Here is a 19724-nt window from a genome sequence, read left to right as displayed (position 1 = left end):
TTTTAACCGTCAACAGGATATCACAGTTTAATCAGGAGAATATATTTTAGTGTCGTAAAAAATGGAATTGAGTAAGGTTTACGACAGACAGTGTTAGTAACGGGCAAAGGGGCGACATGGGACAACATCAGCAGTAAATGAGGAGGGCTTAACAACTTCGAAGATTGAATCTGTCAGATAATTAACGATCCCTCCTCTGCTTTTCACCGTCGAGTCCCGCAACCGGTTTTCTGCGAGTCTCGGCGAAACCCGCGAAAACTTAAAAATGCAAAATTCGATACGACTCCTAACCAGACCTCTGAAAGCGTGTATTTCAGGACCATCCGCACTCCGGGGATTAGGGACCGTTTATCCTTCCGCGGAATACGGGGTCACGAACATTTAAATGTAAACGTTGAGCCGTTCTGTCCCCTGCTCCCGGGGACGCGAATCGATATGTTCTTGAAATCGAAAGACAAAAAAATGTCTCTCTACGCCATATTGAAGCCAGCTAAGAAAATTTTATGACAATTTTAAAATCTGTAAACCCTACAATTGTATAAATTATACCCAATTTTAACCTAGCGTACAAAATTTAAGTACTCTGATTGGCCCAAAACATTGTTGCAGATTGACAATAAAAGCTGGCTGCCCAATGAACCTAGAAAACTTTCCGATGGACACCCAGAGATGCCCACTGAAATTCGGAAGCTGTAAGTACCAATTAAAATAATTTGGATAATTTTATTGCCCAAAGAGATATTGATTGCTATCTACTAATTATAAATAAATTGGTGCTATGACTTAACTCGATGTTTCAACAATAGTTTTCAAATAGTTGCTTGAAATATTTTAGGAGTCTTGTCGTTTCTAATCATTCAATTCAAATCATTCATTTCAATCAGGCCAAAACATCGAAGATAGGAAAAACAAACATTTATCAGAACTACTGGTGCATCACCCTGCAGACCCAAGAGTCGTCTTACAAAAAAAAGGATATTTTTTTCTTAATTTTTCTAATTCATTCAGCACGATTTATTTAGTGGAAATTTTTGACTTCCAATTTATTTGTTTATTTTTAATATCAACAATCTGTACTCCACGAAATAGACTCCTGCATTGGCAAATAAAGATCTCAGGGTAGGCCAGAACACAATTCATGAACATACAAGAAAAAATTTATTTATCATTGAACTATATTAAAAAAAATAATTATACACTCCATTAGAGTTCGTGGTCTGATTGACCAAATAACTTCTTTCAATTAATTAATCTTCATGTATTAATGAAGTTGATACATCTTGACCTAAAAAAGTTAGTGTAACGAGCGGGATTCGAACCCACGACCTTCGGCTAAATACGCCGCTGCTATACCACTTGAGTTATCGTGACTTCTATCCACTCGGACACCAACTTCCGAGACTTCTAAGATAAATGGATCGAAGTCACGATAATTCAAGTGGTAGAGCAGCGGCATATTTAGCCGAAGGTCGTGGGTTCGAATCCCGCTCGTTACACTGACTTTTTTATCCCAACCAATACCTCACATGAAGATAATTGAAAGAAGTTATTTGGTCAATCGGGCCACGAACTCCAATGGATTTAATAAGTAAAATGAAGAATATCTTCATTAAGTTCTCCGTGGCCATTTCATTTGTCACCGAGAATTAAATTGATTACACGACATTTGAAAAAGGCAAAAAGGAGGGAAAATTCAAATAAGGTGGGGTTGAGATGGGAAGTTGGTGTCCGAGTGGATTGAAGTCATGGTAGCTCAAATGGTAGAGCAGCAGTGTATTTAGCCGAAGGTCGAGGTTCGAATCCCGCTCGTGACACTGACTTTTTTATCTCAACCAATACCCTACATGAAGATTAATTAGTTAATTATACAAATTAGTTTATATAATTAAAATTATCTTCTTTTCTCAGTAATCACCTCTCACAAACTACACAAAATAAAACCAATCATCAAACAGTTTAAAAGTCTAAATCTGAAATGGAATTGGTTCAGTTCAGCAGCCTTACTTTGGCAAAGAAATAGCTTCTTTGATCAAATAGTACCCGTTGTAAATCTTTGTTAAAGTCAAATCTTAAAACAGCACTTTTTTATTTATTGGCACAGTCAAAAATACAGAAAATAATCCTCGTAAAATTGGGACCGGGTTGGCAGCTAAGTTAACAGCATTTCAAGAGCACCTCCAAGTTTCTATGTTTAGAACGTGGCGTTTTGGCAGGAACCGGGTCGAAGGATGTCAAAACAAAATCTGATGCCGTTTTAATTATTCAAGCTGGCACCAAGGATTTACGCCTTTTTTCAACTCTAACTGTTTTTCACTTATTTGGCCATATTCCCTTCCAATTGTTCCCATAAACTTATTAATTTAAATTTTAAATATAAGATTTATGGTGCGAGTAAATTTATAATTCTAGGAACCCCCATAAAGCACAATTTCATACATTTTGTCCACGCTCTCATTTCAAGGTGATGGCTGTTTTGGACCTATAAAAAAGAATTGTGCACATATGAGATTTTTAATCAAACAGTATAAAATATATGTTGTATTCTACTTTTTTTCAAAAATAAATACACTAAAATATTTATTTATTCTACATGCCATATTGACATTTATTACATATTTTAACTTTAATAACTTTTAAGTAGATATACAGAAAATTATCATTAAAATGGGGGAAAATGCAATTGTCACAATTACAACATATAAAAATTTGCATATTAATAACGTCCAAGAAAATTTGAAATCATAAAAATCTAGATTTTTGTTTATTTCTTTAAGAATGGGTTGGAACTAATCACACCCATGCCCTTTTTATTGTTTTAAGAGATCGATTTAGGGGGCATCCCTCTCATCGGTCTTGAATTTTTAAAACGTACAGGTTTACATACTATTTGACAAAACATGCCTTTTTACACTTAAATGTACTGAAAAATATAATTGAGTTATGCTAAGAATTGCTTGGACACCCATCTCATTTTTGATCCGAAAGCATATAAAGAGGTAGGGTGGGGGCCCTCTAGGCTACATATATTCAATGAGTGGCGTTATTGGCAGCATTGATATGTTTTTTATAATTTTTTTTTGTATTTCATACTTAATTTTACTTTTATAATTTACCATTTTTCGTCTTATATAGTCATTATTTTTCTAGCACTAGTTATATGTTTTTTTTACATTTTATTTATTACATTTACATAATTTTTATACATTGTTAAAATATTTTCGTATTGTTTACATGGTTTATATTTATCTTGATGTATGTTTATGTCCCATGTCCGACCCTATTAATTTTTTCTGATTATTTTATCTGCCTGATATTTTTACATTTTTACCAACTTTTTTTTTTTAATAATTTGTAGTACATTACAACTACCTTAAGTAGGTAATAAGTAACAGTGAGCAAGGTAATTAAAACAAGACAAAATTAAAAATCAAGAGTGGAGAAAACACCCATTGGTATTACTCCAATGTTACAATAATATTGTTTGTTCAATTGATACGTGTGTCATTATCACTTTCACTGTCATCACCATCACTTCCTAGGAGATCTCGCGGCCATTGTCTCTTCAGTCGGCGGGGAGGGTTTGAGGGGATTCGTCGGGATGCGAGGTTTCTGATGTGTTGGTTTACGTTAGTTGGGAGGTTTTTATGAAATTTACGGTAACGGAAACGTATTTCATCTTGTACGAAAGGAATATGTAAATCTGTATGTGTAGTTTGGTTCGATACATAAAATGGAGCATCTAGTATTTTTCGTAGTATTATAGACTGGGCAGTTTGAATGCGGTGGATATTGGAATGTTTGGCTGAACCCCACACTTCCAGTCCGTAAGTCCAAATCGGCTTAACTATGGTGTTGTAAAGCAGCCTTTTATTTTTGAGAGGTAAATTAGAGCGTTTGTCAAGAAGTCGTGCAAGAACTCTAAATCGTGTCATAACCTCCTGACGTTTCAGTCTTGTGTGAGGATTCCACGTCAGGCGTTTGTCGATGTACAATCCGAGGTACCGCACCTTGTCCGCAGTTGGGAGGGGAATATTGTTTAAGAAAACGGGGGGGAGATCTTTTTACGAAGAGTGAAAGTAATGTGGGTGGATTTGTCTGTGTTAAATTTTATCCTTTTCTTTTTACACCAAGACTCTAGTAGTATGAGGTGTTGTTGGAGGTTTTGAGTAGAAATGACAAGGTCGGAGTTGCTAGAGAGAATTGCCGTATCGTCTGCAAATGTGAATGTGTTGGTTTCGGGATGTGATGGCATGTCAGCTGTGAAAACCTGGTACAGTGTAGTACCAACTCAAAATTTATTTTGTCCTGTATCATTTACATGTGAGATTAAAACAATATTATCATTTTTGTTTTTTAAATTATTTTTATCTTGTTAATTCTTTTGTATAGGAATTGTATAGTTTTCTTAATGTATATTTTTTGACGTGATCATCTTAATTTGTACTCAACTTTACTATTTTTAAGTTTTTCAATACAGGCTTTTTTTTTGGGGGGGGGAAGTATTACGGATTGGAGATGTATCCAAGCAATTCGTAACAAAATTTAATTATATTTTTTTAGACATTTAACTGTAAAAAGACTGTCTTGTAAAATCGTATGTAAACCTATACATTTTAGAAATTTAAGACTGCTGAGGAGAGGCGGATACCCCCTATATCGACATCTCAAACAAAACAAGTAAAAAGCGCATGGGTGTGATTAGTTCCAACCCATCCTTAAACAAGTAAATGAAAAAAACAGCTCGGAAAAAATAAGAAAACCAAACTATATATTTGTATTTTTAAACTGGCAGAACTTGAAGTACTATTTGAATTATTTGAAAAATTAGCCAAACTTTACCAAAGTCCGTGTATATTTCTTTATAGCATAAATAAACTTATTTTGATGACAATAAACTTATTATGATGATTAATATATTATAATCATAATATTATAACCAGTAATACAGATTTTTCAAATTAAATTCACTTTTTATACAAAAACAGGATTTTAGTAAGTTATATTTAAAAACATCAATTAGAATTAGAATTAGAATTGCGAGACCTCCTAGGAGGCCTCTGGCCTCTCCCTGATAGATCAGGGGGAGTCACCCGCCTTGTTGCATAAGCGACTCCGAGGTTGGGCTCTGGTCGGGCTCCATCGACTTCTTTGGTCATTTCGGCGCCCATACGTTCCCTAAAACTAGTCATTCTCACACTCACTCATACAATAAATACATACGTACTACTATATATACAAACCCAATCACACATGCATATCCTCTGTCTGGAATCCGGGTCGGAGGCGGAGGGTACTCGATATTCCGCCCCGAACCGGTTTACCGGAGTAGCGGTGGAGCCTTGAAATAATATGCTGCACCGCCGCCCAACATACTTTTATTCTACCAGAAACTAAAGCTAAACTTAAACCTATAAAATAAATACCCCTCTATATACAACCCATAATCCCAATATCTGTTAGAAACCTAAAAAGTTTGTCCTTGAATTCGCTGCCATGCTCGAGCATTCTTCTATAACCCGGCGGTATTCCATTTCGGTCCCTATACAGGGCCAAGCTGCGACACCCCTCCAACACATGCGACACCGTGAGTCTGTCTACTTGACATGCTGGGCACCTAGGTCGACTCGCGCCAACCAACAGGTACCCATGAGTCGCACGTGTGTGGCCTATCCGCAGGCGGGTCAGGACAACGCTTTCCCTTCGAGATATCCCCTCCGGGCTCCACCGGTCGACCGTCGGCTTAACGGACACCAACGCGTCAGTCGAGTCGGCCCAACGACGCTTCCACTTGTCTAACATCATATTTTTCACTATTCTCTTAACGTCGTCAGGCCGAATCGGGGTGGTCTCAACATCATCACTGTGAGGAACGAGAGTACCCGCTTTCGCGACCAGGTCCGCTCTCTCGTTCCCCTCCAGTCCGACGTGTCCTGGAATCCAGGCTAAAACCACCCTTTTCCCGGCGCGCACAACGTCCGCATATTTCAATTGGATTTTGCCGACCAGTGGATCCCGTGAATAGAGGTCTCTCAGGGCTCTCACCGCGCTGAGGGAGTCAGTGCAGATGAGAACAGTTTCGTCCCCCATGCCCGACACCCCCAGCATTGCGTGCCAAATCGCGTATAACTCGGCGGTGTACACACTGCACTCTCTAGGGAGTGGGTGGGAGGAGCTCTCCTCCCGCGTGTACACCCCGCATGCCACACCCGCCCCGGTCTTAGAGCCGTCCGTGAAGACGGTCTTACATCCGGGATACTGAGAGCGGATTTCCTTGGTAGCGGGGAGGGTCCAGGGCGGCACCGCCTGGTGTCCCAGAGGAAGAACCGGCCCCAGTACCATCCCCTCCCTCTCCAGGGATTCGGCAAAGCGGATCCCTAGAGGTCGCGTCCGGGTGGGCAGACTGGAATACTTATCCTTGTGAGAATTGCCCGTGATCAAAAACATCAATTAATGTTAATTAATTAGTAAGAAATCTATTGTCAATCAATTTACCATTTTTGCAAATTAAATTCAACCCTTTTCAAATTACATTTACCCTTTTGCAAATTAAATTTACCAATTTTGAAAATCATAATCCCCTTTTTTGCAAATCAAATTCTCACTTTTTGGAAATCAAATTCACACTTTTGCAAATTAAATTCACCCTTTTTCAAATCAAATTCACTCTTCTGCAAAACAAATATACAATGTTTTGCAAAAAAAATTCAACATTTTTGCGAAGATGGAAATTTAATTAACAATTTATTAAAATGTCATAATGCGTTATTGACGAATTAAGACCAAAATCAGGTAATAAATTTATTTATAAATTCCATTATATTTAGTGATGTATTGGCCAAATTACTTCTTTCAATTAATTAATCTTTTTATGTAAGGTTTTCGGTTGAAATGAAAAAGTTATTGCCACGAGCGGGATTTGAACCCACGGCCTTCGGCTAAATACGCCGCTGCTCTACCACTTATTGTCACGATAGCACAAGAACCTTACATAAAAAGATTAATTATTTATTAATATTTATTTAAATTATTCCACCACAAAATGATTTTCCGGTGTTTTGCTAAATTTTCTTTTAATCCATCATAATTAAATCATTTTTCTTTTAAACTCATTTTCTGATGTAGTTGAATTTGATTTAAATTAAAATAAGTTTGTTGTATTTAATATAACGATAAATGTATGTTTATTTGTAATAATGTCTATCTTTATGACTAGTTTATCTTTTACATTCTTTTCTTTTATAAAAAAAAAAGGAAAGATCATTTGAAAATCAGTTCGGAAAAACGTGTATACATTTCCATTACTACTATGTCTACCCGATCATTCCTTATAGAATTCTAACTAACGAATCGAATATATTTTAAAAGTTAAAATATACTATTTATTAGGTTTCGTAGTCCGCTTGAAATAAATGCTTTTCAATTAATTAAGGTTTTGGTTGAGATAAAAAGTATGAAAGTGAAGTCACGATAGCTCAAGTTGTAGAGCAGCAGGTTCGAATCCCGCTTGTGTCACTGACTTTTTTATCTCAACCAAAACCTTAATTAGGTAAAATTATTTTGTCTTTTTAACTATAATATTTATATATAGAAATATTTAATTCGAAAAAGGGTGAATTTAATTTGAAAAACCTGTAAAAATTTGTACAGTATTGTTTTGTGTGGGGGATGGGCTTCATTAAGAAGAAGTCTGTTAATTACTGTTAATTGATCAATAGCGTTTTGGTAAGTATCGACAATTATGTAATCAAATGATTTATCGTTAGTATTATCTTCTGTGATTTAGATTTAGGCGTGGGAAAGTGGCAGGTTTAAAATATTAACAAGGCAGGAATTACGAAAAGGCCTAAATGGTAAATTCAACCCGAAGATAATGGGCTGAATATCCATCCAGTCTTTCCGAAATCATTTCTCCTCCCTGGCAAGAGCAACCAGGACAAACCGGGTCAAATAAGAACTATTGAGGGATTGACAACTTCCTGCGGTCGATTTTGACTTTTGGCCGGCGGATGAAAGCGCTCAACCGCATGCACACAAAAATAGAATAAGCACAAGTCCCAACTGATTCCAGCAAATATGAATTTCGTCAACTAAAAAAGTTTTTGTTCTGTTTGTCTTTCCAGTCGGCTATACGATCAAAGATGTGGTCTACAAATGGAAAATGGGCACTGAAGTCGACATCGCAAAAGACATGAAGCTGTCACAATTCGATCTAATTGGGAATCCTTCTGCAAATCAGACGGACCAATTAAAATCAGGTCAGTATAATTTTTGCCTTTTATCTCGGGACATTTTCAATACTGATTAATTAAAACATAAATTGGTTTTTACATTGTTCTACTTTGTATTATATCGTAGCGTCCCAAAGACTCAATTTATTTTGATGAATAATGTATCTTTTGAAGTGGAATATTATGCCGGGGATCCTTCCAGAAAAGTGGGACTCCTCTGAAATGTATTTTATTTAGTAACTTCCCAATTACCAAAATTGAATGAACCTTATGATACTCGTTGAACAGCGTTAGTTCTGATGGATGTTCAAATTTTATGTAAAATTGAATTGTGAAGAATCCGACACCGAAGCCCGAACATTTACAGCTTTGTGAAGGCAAAAAATATGTTGCAATCCAATCCAGTCTCTCCTAATAAATTATGATTTCATAAAAATGAATTTATTATCATATCCTTGTACACCGGATGTAACTTACATTTATTATTTATATTACATTGCCTGGTAATGTGAGTTGCAGATGCTGAAAAGTTTCTTCAACAAGCTACAACGTACAAATGTTTGATAATGTAATAAAATGTCAATTAAAAATAATTAGTTTAATATTTTAGCAGTTAATTATATGATTCGAAATCTCTTTGGAATGTATTATTTTTGATAATCCTTGAACTAAATCAGGTAGGGTTTTGTTTAACTATATATAATTTTCATTCATTTTAAGAACACTAGAATGAACTAAGGAACCAGGACAGACTACAAACTGTACTACTAACCAAGAAAAAAAACATGAACAGATTTAACACAACAACGAATACGACAACGCAACCAGCAAAATAATAAACAAAAGGCACAAACAAATAAAATGACAGCATAAAAACAAAATGAAATAGAACCACACCGAAGGTATAAACACAATTCTGAAGACAACATAATCCATCCACATGTCAAGAACTTATACAATGGATTCGACTAACCCGGAATCACACAGAACCAGTACTGAAAATGACGAGAAGCCGAAACACGTCTGTCTGATCAATATGATCAGATAGACCAAACTAGATGTACATAAGAGTTAATTGATTGTAAAAGTTATTATTTATCCAAATATTTCTGCGCTTCTTGTGGAAAATAAATCGGTGAGGTCAATTAATTACACATGATTTTTCGATATCAAAAATTTCAATATATATATAACAAAAATAAAAATGAAATTAAACATAGGTAAATTGTGTAGTGATTAGTGACTGTTAATCGATAATTATTCAGAAATCGTGAGATGCGGTCTGGTGTGATGTAGGTTTCAAAAAAACATTTTTCTTATCGTGCCAACGTTTCGATCTTTATTGAGATCATCTTCAGGGCTGAAAGTGTTTGTCTTCTGTGTAATTTTGCCATTCTTGAGTGTTGTATTGAGAGTGCCCTTTAATCTGTTTTGTTGTAAGGAATGGAATGTTTGGGACCAAGTGACAGGAAGTTCTGGATTTATGGAGGAATGTTAGTTTTGGTTAGGTTTAGGAACCATTTGTTTGTGTTAGCAGGTGTTTGTTTGTTGATTAAGTTATTTAATTTTTGATGTTTGTTTTTATTTTGTTCAAAGTGGGCGTTGTATGCATCTTTTTGATGTGTGTAAAATTCTTTTAAAATGTCTGTAGGTATTATGTTGGCACTGAGTTTTAATTGATGTAATTTTTGTGTTAATGTCTTTATGTTTTTGATGCTCGTGGTGATTTCTATGTTTAAAATGTTTCGTTTGAAATTTATTGTGGCTTTATGTATGTCGTTAATTCTGGTGTTTGGCTGTGTTAGTGTGGCATTTGTAAAGTTAAAATTGTTTTTGATGTGAGTAGGAAATACCTTGTGTTGTCTGCATTTCAGCAAAAAAGTTCTCTGGTTGATAGCCCATGCGAGTTTCTTCTCATTGTTGGCGATGTCCTTAAGAATACTTTTAGCTGCGGGCACTCTCAACACGACACTCAAGAATGGCACAATTACAAAGAAGACAAACACATTGAGCCCTGAAGATGATCTCAATAAAGATCGAAACGTTGGCACGATAAAGAAAATGTTTTTCTCAAACCTACATCACACCAGACCGCATCTCACGATTTCTGAATAATTGGCAAATTGTAAAATTCACATTTACCAATCCGTACTGTCGTTTTTAAGTTTAATTTATTTGGCAATGGCACGTATACAAGTCTGATAAGGCCTTAAATTCTTCAATAACAGCGGATTATTTCAAGAGATGGGGCGTATAAATCATTTAGTGATTATCCACGGTCTCCGATAAAATTGTAATTACTTTCTTCAACCCCGGGTGACGTTATCGTTTAATATAAACAAACTAAAATCGTAACGGAATTCAATAAATTGAAAAACCATCGTAACGCTTAATCACTGTAATTTATCACAGGTCTGTTATCTTTGCTGGCAATCTCTGACAATCACTGACTCCGGTTTACAATTTATTACTGTTGTTTACGCACTCATCGTCTCATTAATAACCTTTGTTTGTAAACACTTTCGAAGAAATGTTTAGTCCATTTGAATTAATTATTTCCTTAATAAAATACATTTTTAATGTTTTCAAGGGTATAATAAAAAAATTATTAAACTTTCAATACTTGGGTTATAATAAATTGCTCCAACATTTAATCAAACACTACTATTTTTTACAGAATTAATGTCCGAAAAAAGTGGTTTTATATAATCCTGCAACGATTCTGTATATACCAAAATTACACACTTACTTTAAAATCTTAAAATTATAAATCGCAACTTTTCCAAAAAAATTATTTGGCTGTGTCGATGTATTTTCTATGTACAAATATATTATTAACTATAATTAATATAGAATTTTTGTTTTGACCTATTTTGGGTCAATTAATGTTATAGATAGATAGATAGATTAATACTGTATTTCAGCAATAGCTATTACAGGGGGGGGGGGAGCCAAATGGCAAAATAAGGTTATATACATCGTTAAAGATATCTTCCAACTTAAATTTGACATGACACTATTTACAAAAGTCATTAATAATAATTATTATTATAATTATAATAGCATGTAAGAACTAATCAAAATACATCATCAAATACATATCGCTTAACTTAAAATCAATGGGGTTGAGATAGGAAGTTGATGTCCGAGTGGATCGAGGCTCTTGCTCAAGTGGTAGAGCAGCGGCGTATCAAGCCGAAGATCGTGGGTTCGAATCCATCTCGTGCCATTAACTTTTTTTCATCTCAACTAAAAACCTTAATTAATTGTAATGTATTAATTAGTCAAGCGGACCACGAAATTAGTGAACTTAAAATCAATAATTACATGACGCAACAATAAAACATCATTCATTGACAGTAAAAGCCTTCAATTTAAGTGCTTCAAAAATAAAATTGAACACATTAATTGCCTGGTTTTTGCTTCAAATTTTAGCTAGAACTCAAATTTGTCTAAATTGTTATTATTTACACAAGTATCTTTATATTTCTTTAAATAAAAGAATCTTTGAGGTTGGTAAATTGGACAATTTAAAAATATATGTTCCTTGTTCTCTTCTTCAAACAATTTACACACAGAGCACGTTGATTGTGTGTCAATTACATATTTCTGCCCATTTACAAACAATTTGATTTCCTTAGCACTAGACGGCCTTAGTTGTATAAGTAGTCTTTGCTTACTTATAGAAAAATGTAGTTGTAAATAATTTTCATATTTATACAAGAAGCTGATTTTTCTATAAAAAGGGTTAAATTTTGAGTATAGCACCTTTTCTATGTCTATTGAGTAGAGATTATTTTTCCACTTCGAGAAAATACTTTCTTTTTCACGTTTCAGACATTCAGGGTCGCAAAGGCACATCTTGTTACAACCTATACCAGTCAATAATACTTGCAATTGATAAGTAATGATTTTACATATACTCATTGCAATAAGTCAAAATCTTCGAGAGTTCTAAGTTTATTGAAAAAGTTATGTCTCTATAAATTGTTCTTTTTGATATCAAAGATCTACATACTGGGGTTATGACATAGATACATAGAATTAATTGAGCTTGTTTACTCTCTTCTTTATTGAACTTCTAGTATGGGGACAGGGACAGGGATAAAAGAGGTTGCCACAAGGCCTTCTGTAGATCTCACTGGCCAGCTTCAGGTTATTAATTAACCTCCTAGCCTTGCGAGCTGCTCCTTAGTGTACGATATTGCTTGTAGTTTTTCCTGTCCTAATTGCAAGAACCTGCACCTACATACCTTCATAGAAAAATAAAAAGTGCTCCTCTTTCTGGTAGTATCTGCACAGTTTTTCTTCTGTGTGTACTCCTATCCGGTGAATGTGCTTTCTGAAGTGGCAGGGCCCTGTTAGACGTCCAACCAGAATCCTGGTTTGGTTGCGGTTGCGTTCCAGTAATTCCTTTGTAATTTTTGCGGATGGTCCTGCTATGAATCTCTTCGCGGGTCTCATACCTGTGGTATTGTTTCACCAGTTTTGGACTCCATTTTAAGATGAATCCTCTTTCGAGGCAAGATGCTAGGCCACAGTAGCGTTCAGGACCTAGAGAGTCTATGTTGGCTCCATCTTTGGCCAATATGTCAACCTTTTCGTTGCCTCCATGCCACGAATGCCCAGGGACCCATGCCAAGTTCGGGTCATTAGTGTCGCTGACTCCAGGGCCTCCATGCAGTTCCAAACACTCTTTGCTTTCGCCACGCATGAGACTAGGGACTTTAGTGCTGCCTGACTGTCAGACAAAATGGCTATCTTCCGGGTATGTATTCCTAGCTTTTTTATTTCCTTTGTGAATTGTTCAATCGCAATGATTTCACATGGAAAACTGTACAATTCTAGTATACTCTCAAGACAAAAAAAACGAACACTTGTATTTATACGTACGTATAATAACTAGGTATAAAGATTAATAATTCACTTAAAAAGTAAACAGAACATTAATAACTTTTTAAGGATGGAAAAACATGGGATGAGTATATCGATTCACTTTTTGGAAAGGATGATTCTTACTCACAGAATTTGTTGTTTATAATGATCCGGATTTCAATATTTATGTTATTTACTTGTTTTGCTAATGTATAGAATTTTAATAGAATGTAGGCTTGAAATGTGTGTGTGTTTTAATTATTTTATCTACTGTTATCGCGAGTTTGCGGAATGGAGAATTAGGACACTACTGGTCATAGGTTTATTTTCTTCGTGGATTTTGCCCGGTCCGTTTAACATGGGGGGGGGAGGTCGAGTTAATTGGTATGAAATTTTTAACCGCATATTGATCATTTGAGAATACAAAATCAGTGAAATTAAATATGAAGGTAAATGCATAAATAATTTCGCAGATTTTGGTTTGCTCCCAATGTACTTCAGTACCGAGATTTTCTAAAGCGGTTCAGGTTTCACCGAAAGTCTCGTCCGAAGAGAACGTAGGGGTTGACCTTAATGTAGGCAGAGACGATTGTTTTCTTGATAGGTCCTTGATAGACAGTCAACACCAAGCCGTCCGAAATGCAAGGGTGAGCTCTGAAAACGGTCATCAGAAAGCTTCGTGAGAATAGCCTAATTTCTAAAAGTTCAGCATCAAGTTCTCTACTACTGAAGAGGTATCGAGTAGAAAAGCGACTATGCACAAACATCATCAGGCTCGAACATTTGAACAATGGGGAGGGGGCTAATTTATAAAACTTTAATTTACCATATACTATAAGTATCTAATTTTAAATAGTGGAATGAGAGGGGTTCGCTGGTTAAAAAGTTGGGAAGCACTGGCCTAGTCTCTACAGTCCCACATCAGGTTCTGTACCACTGGAAAGGCATCGAGTAAAAAAGCAGCGATTAGCAAATCGGCATTCGCTTGGACATTTGAACAGTAGGGACTGTTCACAGATGAGTACCGGTTTGGATTGTGGCAATCATATGACCGGGATCATGTGTGGAGAAGACGTGGAGAACGCTTTACTTCATGTGCCCTGCGTGAGCCACAGTCTTTTCAAAACATGTCAGTTATGGTATGGGGGTGGAATCAACGACCTGCAGGTACCGAACTGATAATCGTGCAGAATGGATCTTTGATTGCAGTAAAGTATATTGTGGAAATTAGTAGATTGACAGGAAAGTAGATTGACACAATGAATTGGCCAGCAAGTTCTTCCGACATGAATTATTACGTAATTTATTTTTGTTTTTTATAAAACATAAAATGTTGCTGTTCCACTCGAGAAAATCCACTCGGTGGGTTGTAATAAATTTGACGTTGTACTGTTTGACATCAGAACCTTTGATTTCTGCCTTACTTGGTAAATCTGTCATTTTCTTTTCATACGGTGCACTCATGATTTTCATAAGATCTCCTTTTCTGACAGACGCCCGGTTCAAACTGGCAATGCGGTCGCCCCTATTTTTATATTGAAAGTTTTTTCGCAAATAAGTACTTCTTTCTTCTTTTGTTATTAACAAAGTTTTTTTGCTCCTGAGAATATAAGATTTGTTTACAGAGGCAGGCTCCATTAACAATTCGCCGCAAATGAAGTTTTGTCAAGAGGAAAATCAAGATAGGAAGAAACGACTGTGGTAATTTCAAAATCCCTGTCCATGCCAAACCAATCGATTATTCCATTACTGATAAATAAATTTTCAGAAATCAACCAAACGCTTGAAATAGTGGTAAAAATATTTCTGCTGTCCTCCAATTATATCATATTTTTAATAAAGTAAAAGGAGTGTCGGTGGCGACAACGGTTAAAGGTGGGTTGGCATTTTGTAGGACGTTAACGTCCGGAACCGTCGAGTTTAGTTGCAAACTAAATTGTGACGTGAAATTCCGAGCGGTTTCATATCGAAAAGTGGTGTTCTTCTTTTGAATTCAGTTTTCAATTTTACTTAAAAGCACATAACACTGGTATTGGTTCCTTAAAATGCGAATCGACCTGAAGGCGTTGACACGACTCTCGTCTCGGTAAGGTAGAGGTCCCGGGTTCGAATCCAGCGACCCAGAATTCGGACCCAACTTATTTACAAATGCGCATTTTTTTTCAAAAACAACGGGGATTGATATGATTCCTACTGTCGCGAACTCCGTATAAAATAATAATAATAATAAATAAAGTAAAAAATCAAGAAATCAATCAGCGCAATCAATATGTGTTCAATGAAGACAACTCATTCGATAAAATAATACATATCTTAAAGATGATTTTTAATTATTAGAATCTTTGAAGTAAAATGAATTGTGTTAATTGTTATTTTTCCTCCACCAAGTAAATGTTGCAGAAAGGAGTTTATTTACTCAACCTGCTTCCTTGCTTAAATCAAGTTATTCGTCCTTATGTGCATCAATTTGTTCAAAGTATTAAAAATTCTTTTGAATTATGTAAAATTTGTGTTTCCGCTGTTTCTAGAAGTTATACGTCTTACGCCTACTCCAACTTGAGTATATCCAAGTTTTCAGTTGTGAAAGGTAATTTCGTACAAAGTACGAGAGTCGGAAACCGTAAGTTTAGCATCTTTGATAACTTTGTGGAATCCGACGGTTATCATGTAACAGAATGTAACTGCAGCATTCAAATAATATACTTAATATCTTTAACCACAGTTATATACGGAAAATGACATCATTTTTTATTTTTCCGACTGAAAAAGGCATATCTTCATATGAGCGAAGTGGGTAACTGTCAGCCTAAGCCACCAGGGCACAATTGTTTATTTGTTGTTGGATATTTCAGTTTTAACACTCATTACAGTCAAATTTGTTTATTTAATTTTTTCTTTGATAGCGCACACTACTTGATAAATTGACATGTCTAAAAATGAAAGGAACTCACTTACACTTAAATTTGGGTAAGTTGACCAATCTAAATCTCTCACCCATCTCAGCTTGATATAAACAAGTCCGTCCCATTTTGTAAATGTATTTATTACGAGGCTTTGCGGCCACTTTGCCATAAAATTTACATTTATAATTAGTTAATACTGAACTAATAATGAACCAGTTGTTCGGTGCCGCTATTACACGTAAGTAGGCAACGTTTTGGTCAGCCCAACTCATAAAAACGTATGCTTAACATGTAAGTAGTTGGTAATAATTGGGTGTCTAGGTTTAATCTTTAAGATTTGAGTTCAATTTTACATCACTCAATAATAGATGGAAAGAAACACTACTATACAAATCTAAACCGGATGGGTAGGTGTACAGATGGTTCCTAAACAAATGAACGAACCGGATCAAGCGTTTTCTGTACAAGCCCAAAACATGAGCAGTCAAACTCTGGAAGTACACCAGGTCTTTGAAGCTGTAATACAAGCCATCGACTCTGGAGACTTGGACAAGTTTAAAAGAAGTTGCACTGACAAAAAAGGCCTCATAAGATGGGAGAGCATAGTGTAATGTATTCAAAATCTTCAAACCTGTGAAAACACAACAGCGTGATGATAATGGGGCCTTTCTTGGCATACATCAAGTTTTGTTCCAGCTTGGCACACTGGGCTGCTTTCATGCTGAAGGGCACTCTTTTCTCCAAATATTCTCTCATATTAACATCTCACCGACTGGTTTTTCCGAATAGTTGAAAACAGTATCCCTCCTCATACAATTCGATCCAGAAATGAAGAAACTGAATTAGGTATTTTTTGTACAAGCCCAAACATGAGCAATCAAGCTCATTGGGGAATGTATGCCATCAATGCTTCGTTAGAAATTCTGAAATGAAGTTACTCTGGCAAAAGAAAAATCCTCATAAGGTCAGATAACCAAGCAGCTAAAAAGAGCAAATTTGATTAAATTGTTTCACAAATGCAAAGTGGCCTCAATTTGTGGAAAGGGGGTGTGTGAACATGAATCTGGATGTCAACCGAATAATGAGAAGAAATTTCGACTTAAACCCTCTTTAAAAAACAAAATATAACTTTCTCCGGTAAAACGAATTATTTATGAATAACGCTATTCCTAAAGCTTACCTTAGTTGTTAAATTATTTAGCTGTCAATTTTGTGTACAATGACAGTGTGTATTTGTTAACTCGAAAACGATACCCGAATTCCTTAAGTTTTACTTTACGAAATAAACATTCACCCTTTCCTTCTTCCAAGACTCTAATTTACAGTGGCTTAACTGGATTTGTATAATTTGACGTTATCCGGGCGCACGGCTCTTAATAAATCATTTAGTCTACATTCACACCTTTCGATAAATCCCGGCCGTCCCTAAATCTGGGGGGGAATCTTTTTGCCGTTTCCTAATTGAGATTTTCTCCCCTGACGGTTTTTGTTAATAACGAAACCGTTTTAAACCAAAGGGATCATAATAAAAGGACAGAGAAGCGTACTAAAAAATGAAGAAGGCTGTCACAACGGGGAAGGAGGATTTACAACTTTACCACCAAAGCTAAACTATTTTTAAATTAACTGACTTTTTCACAAGTAACTTATTCTTATGCCTTAATATCTGTTTCCTTGCCGGCGGACGGTTTATTATCTTGCCCTAGTTTAATATATAGTTTAATTTTTGTATAAATTGTACACATATGTATACTTTGCATCTTATTGATTTATTGGATTGATCTGATTACTTAATCAACGGAACTTAAGATTTAGATTGACGTTTCGACGAAGGTTCAGTTCTGTCCTTTTGGTTTCCAGTTTAGTTGCATACATACAGTCAATGGTTGTAGACGTTTTCTGTAGGAAGCGGGCGAGGTGTAATATATTGGAAGTAGTTGGACTGATGCGACGGAGGGAGAAGGTTATCTTTTGGGAGTTTGCGGCGTTGTATTTTATTTACAATTTTTTTAAATCATTGTACTAAGGATTATGTCTTGATGGTTTAGTTTAAAACCACGGTTTATTAAGCCATCCACAACCTTTGGCTGTATCTACACCAGCCACTAAACAGGAATCCAAAAGGACGGAATTGAACAGACGATACCGATTACCTAAAAGAGAACTGGACGACAGGTCTAAATTCTCCCTCAACAAAAAATTTTCATATACAACTCCGTACTGGCTTGGTTAGGAGTAACACCACCGGGATGAAGGATAGAATGGCGGCGTTTTAAGCGTATGCTAGGGCGGGAATGGAAAGGCTATCAGAAGTACATTACTAAGTACAAAGCACTGAGCAACACTCACCTCGGGGCGTCGGTGGCCATCACTGTAAGGTAAAGGTCCCGGGTTCAAATGCAGGGCCGCTGGATACTTACAAATAGGCTTTTTTTTTTCAAAAACACCGGCACCCTGAGGGTTTATATGACCTCTGCTGTTGCGAACCCTCGTTAAAAAGGTCTTGAGGATGAGGAAATGTGTGAAGTGTAGGATGCCAATAAGCAAACCAAAGTGTCAGACTCGATCGAAAGGGTGTAGAAGACCCCGGGGCAGCATTCCTTTTTCTCGACGGAAAATGCGGTGATGTCCTCAACATGATGGTATTGCTTAACAGCTAAATGGACATTCTGGTGATGCCTAAATCCAAATTAATGATTATATCAGAACTATCGAGGATGGTAGTATTTGCTTACAGAAGAGTGAGGAGTTTAATGATTTACCAAGCCAGTAACAAATGATGGGATGGCAGGAAAGAACTATAGGTAACTTCCATGGCGTCTGGTAATAAGTGGTACGAAGTGTTGATAGGAAAAGGATTAATATCTAGTTATAAGGTGACATTTTATGTTGTCGTATTTAAAATTTTCCATCCGTTGTTACTGTTATAAGGACATTAAATGTGTCGTTTATTAGGACATTGAATGTGACACAGGTTACTTGATTCTACTGACACTTACTGCTTAATGATTACAAAAATTTAATCAAACATGCTCGCCACGCCTGGCACTATCGCCAAGAGTTAATATTAGAATTTAATTTTGGAATATTTTAAAGCCTTGTCATTCTAAATTGCTGGCCCAAATAATTTATATATCTATACTTGTTGTAAATTAAACGAAGAACAAAAATTATTGTTTATAATGTATGTTAGTAATTAATGTAATTATTAAAAATTAAATTATCAATTGTAATATTTATTTAAGAATCTTTTTTTTTTCTTTTTTTCTTTTGTACTTTTTTCTCTGTGTTGACCAAAAATTTAAGTCAAATGAAAACGACCTCCGGCGACGGACCCTCCATGCCGTAATTTTACTTTAAATTATATATTATGTAATGTTTATAACTTTTCTTTTTTGCAATAAAGTATTATTATTATTACTGTTATTAGGTTTGGAAGCTAAACGCTAAATGAAAAGGTTTAAAACAAAAATCACCTAATAATTTGTTTTTGTTTAAAATTATTGTTATGGAATTGTAATCCTGTTACAGTTGCTTCAATCCATCTGTTTTGTGTTTCTTGTATTACACATGACGTTTTCAGCCGATCTTCCATCAAATATCAAAGATTTTTACCCGGAAGAAACCTTTTTTTTTATAATTAAACGCAAATACCACTTAGTAAGATAAGGTTCTTTGCTGTGTTTGATTATGAAACGTCAACTAAAAAGTACATAAG

At 35.6% G+C, this 19724-nt stretch overlaps 1 protein-coding gene across 5 annotated transcripts in view; it reads left to right on the top strand.

Moving 5' to 3' along the window:
* The window catches only part of LOC106670050 (gamma-aminobutyric acid receptor alpha-like), a 156447-nt gene that overhangs the window by 115101 nt on the left and 21622 nt on the right, over window positions 1–19724 (top strand). For all 5 annotated transcript variants that reach the window (XM_014400044.2, XM_014400045.2, XM_024227981.1 and 2 more), the window contains 2 exons: window positions 610–692; window positions 8121–8255. In XM_014400044.2, the coding sequence (XP_014255530.1) occupies window positions 610–692; window positions 8121–8255 (218 nt within the window). The remainder of the gene's footprint in view (window positions 1–609; window positions 693–8120; window positions 8256–19724) is intronic.

The sequence above is a fragment of the Cimex lectularius genome, unplaced genomic scaffold, assembly GCF_000648675.2.
Source record: "Cimex lectularius strain Harlan isolate CLEC.00 unplaced genomic scaffold, Clec_2.1 scaffold38, whole genome shotgun sequence".
Classification (NCBI taxonomy): Eukaryota; Metazoa; Arthropoda; class Insecta; order Hemiptera; family Cimicidae; genus Cimex; species Cimex lectularius.
The sequence above is the reverse complement of the archived record's forward strand: the minus strand, read 5'-3'. Positions and strand labels throughout refer to the sequence as shown.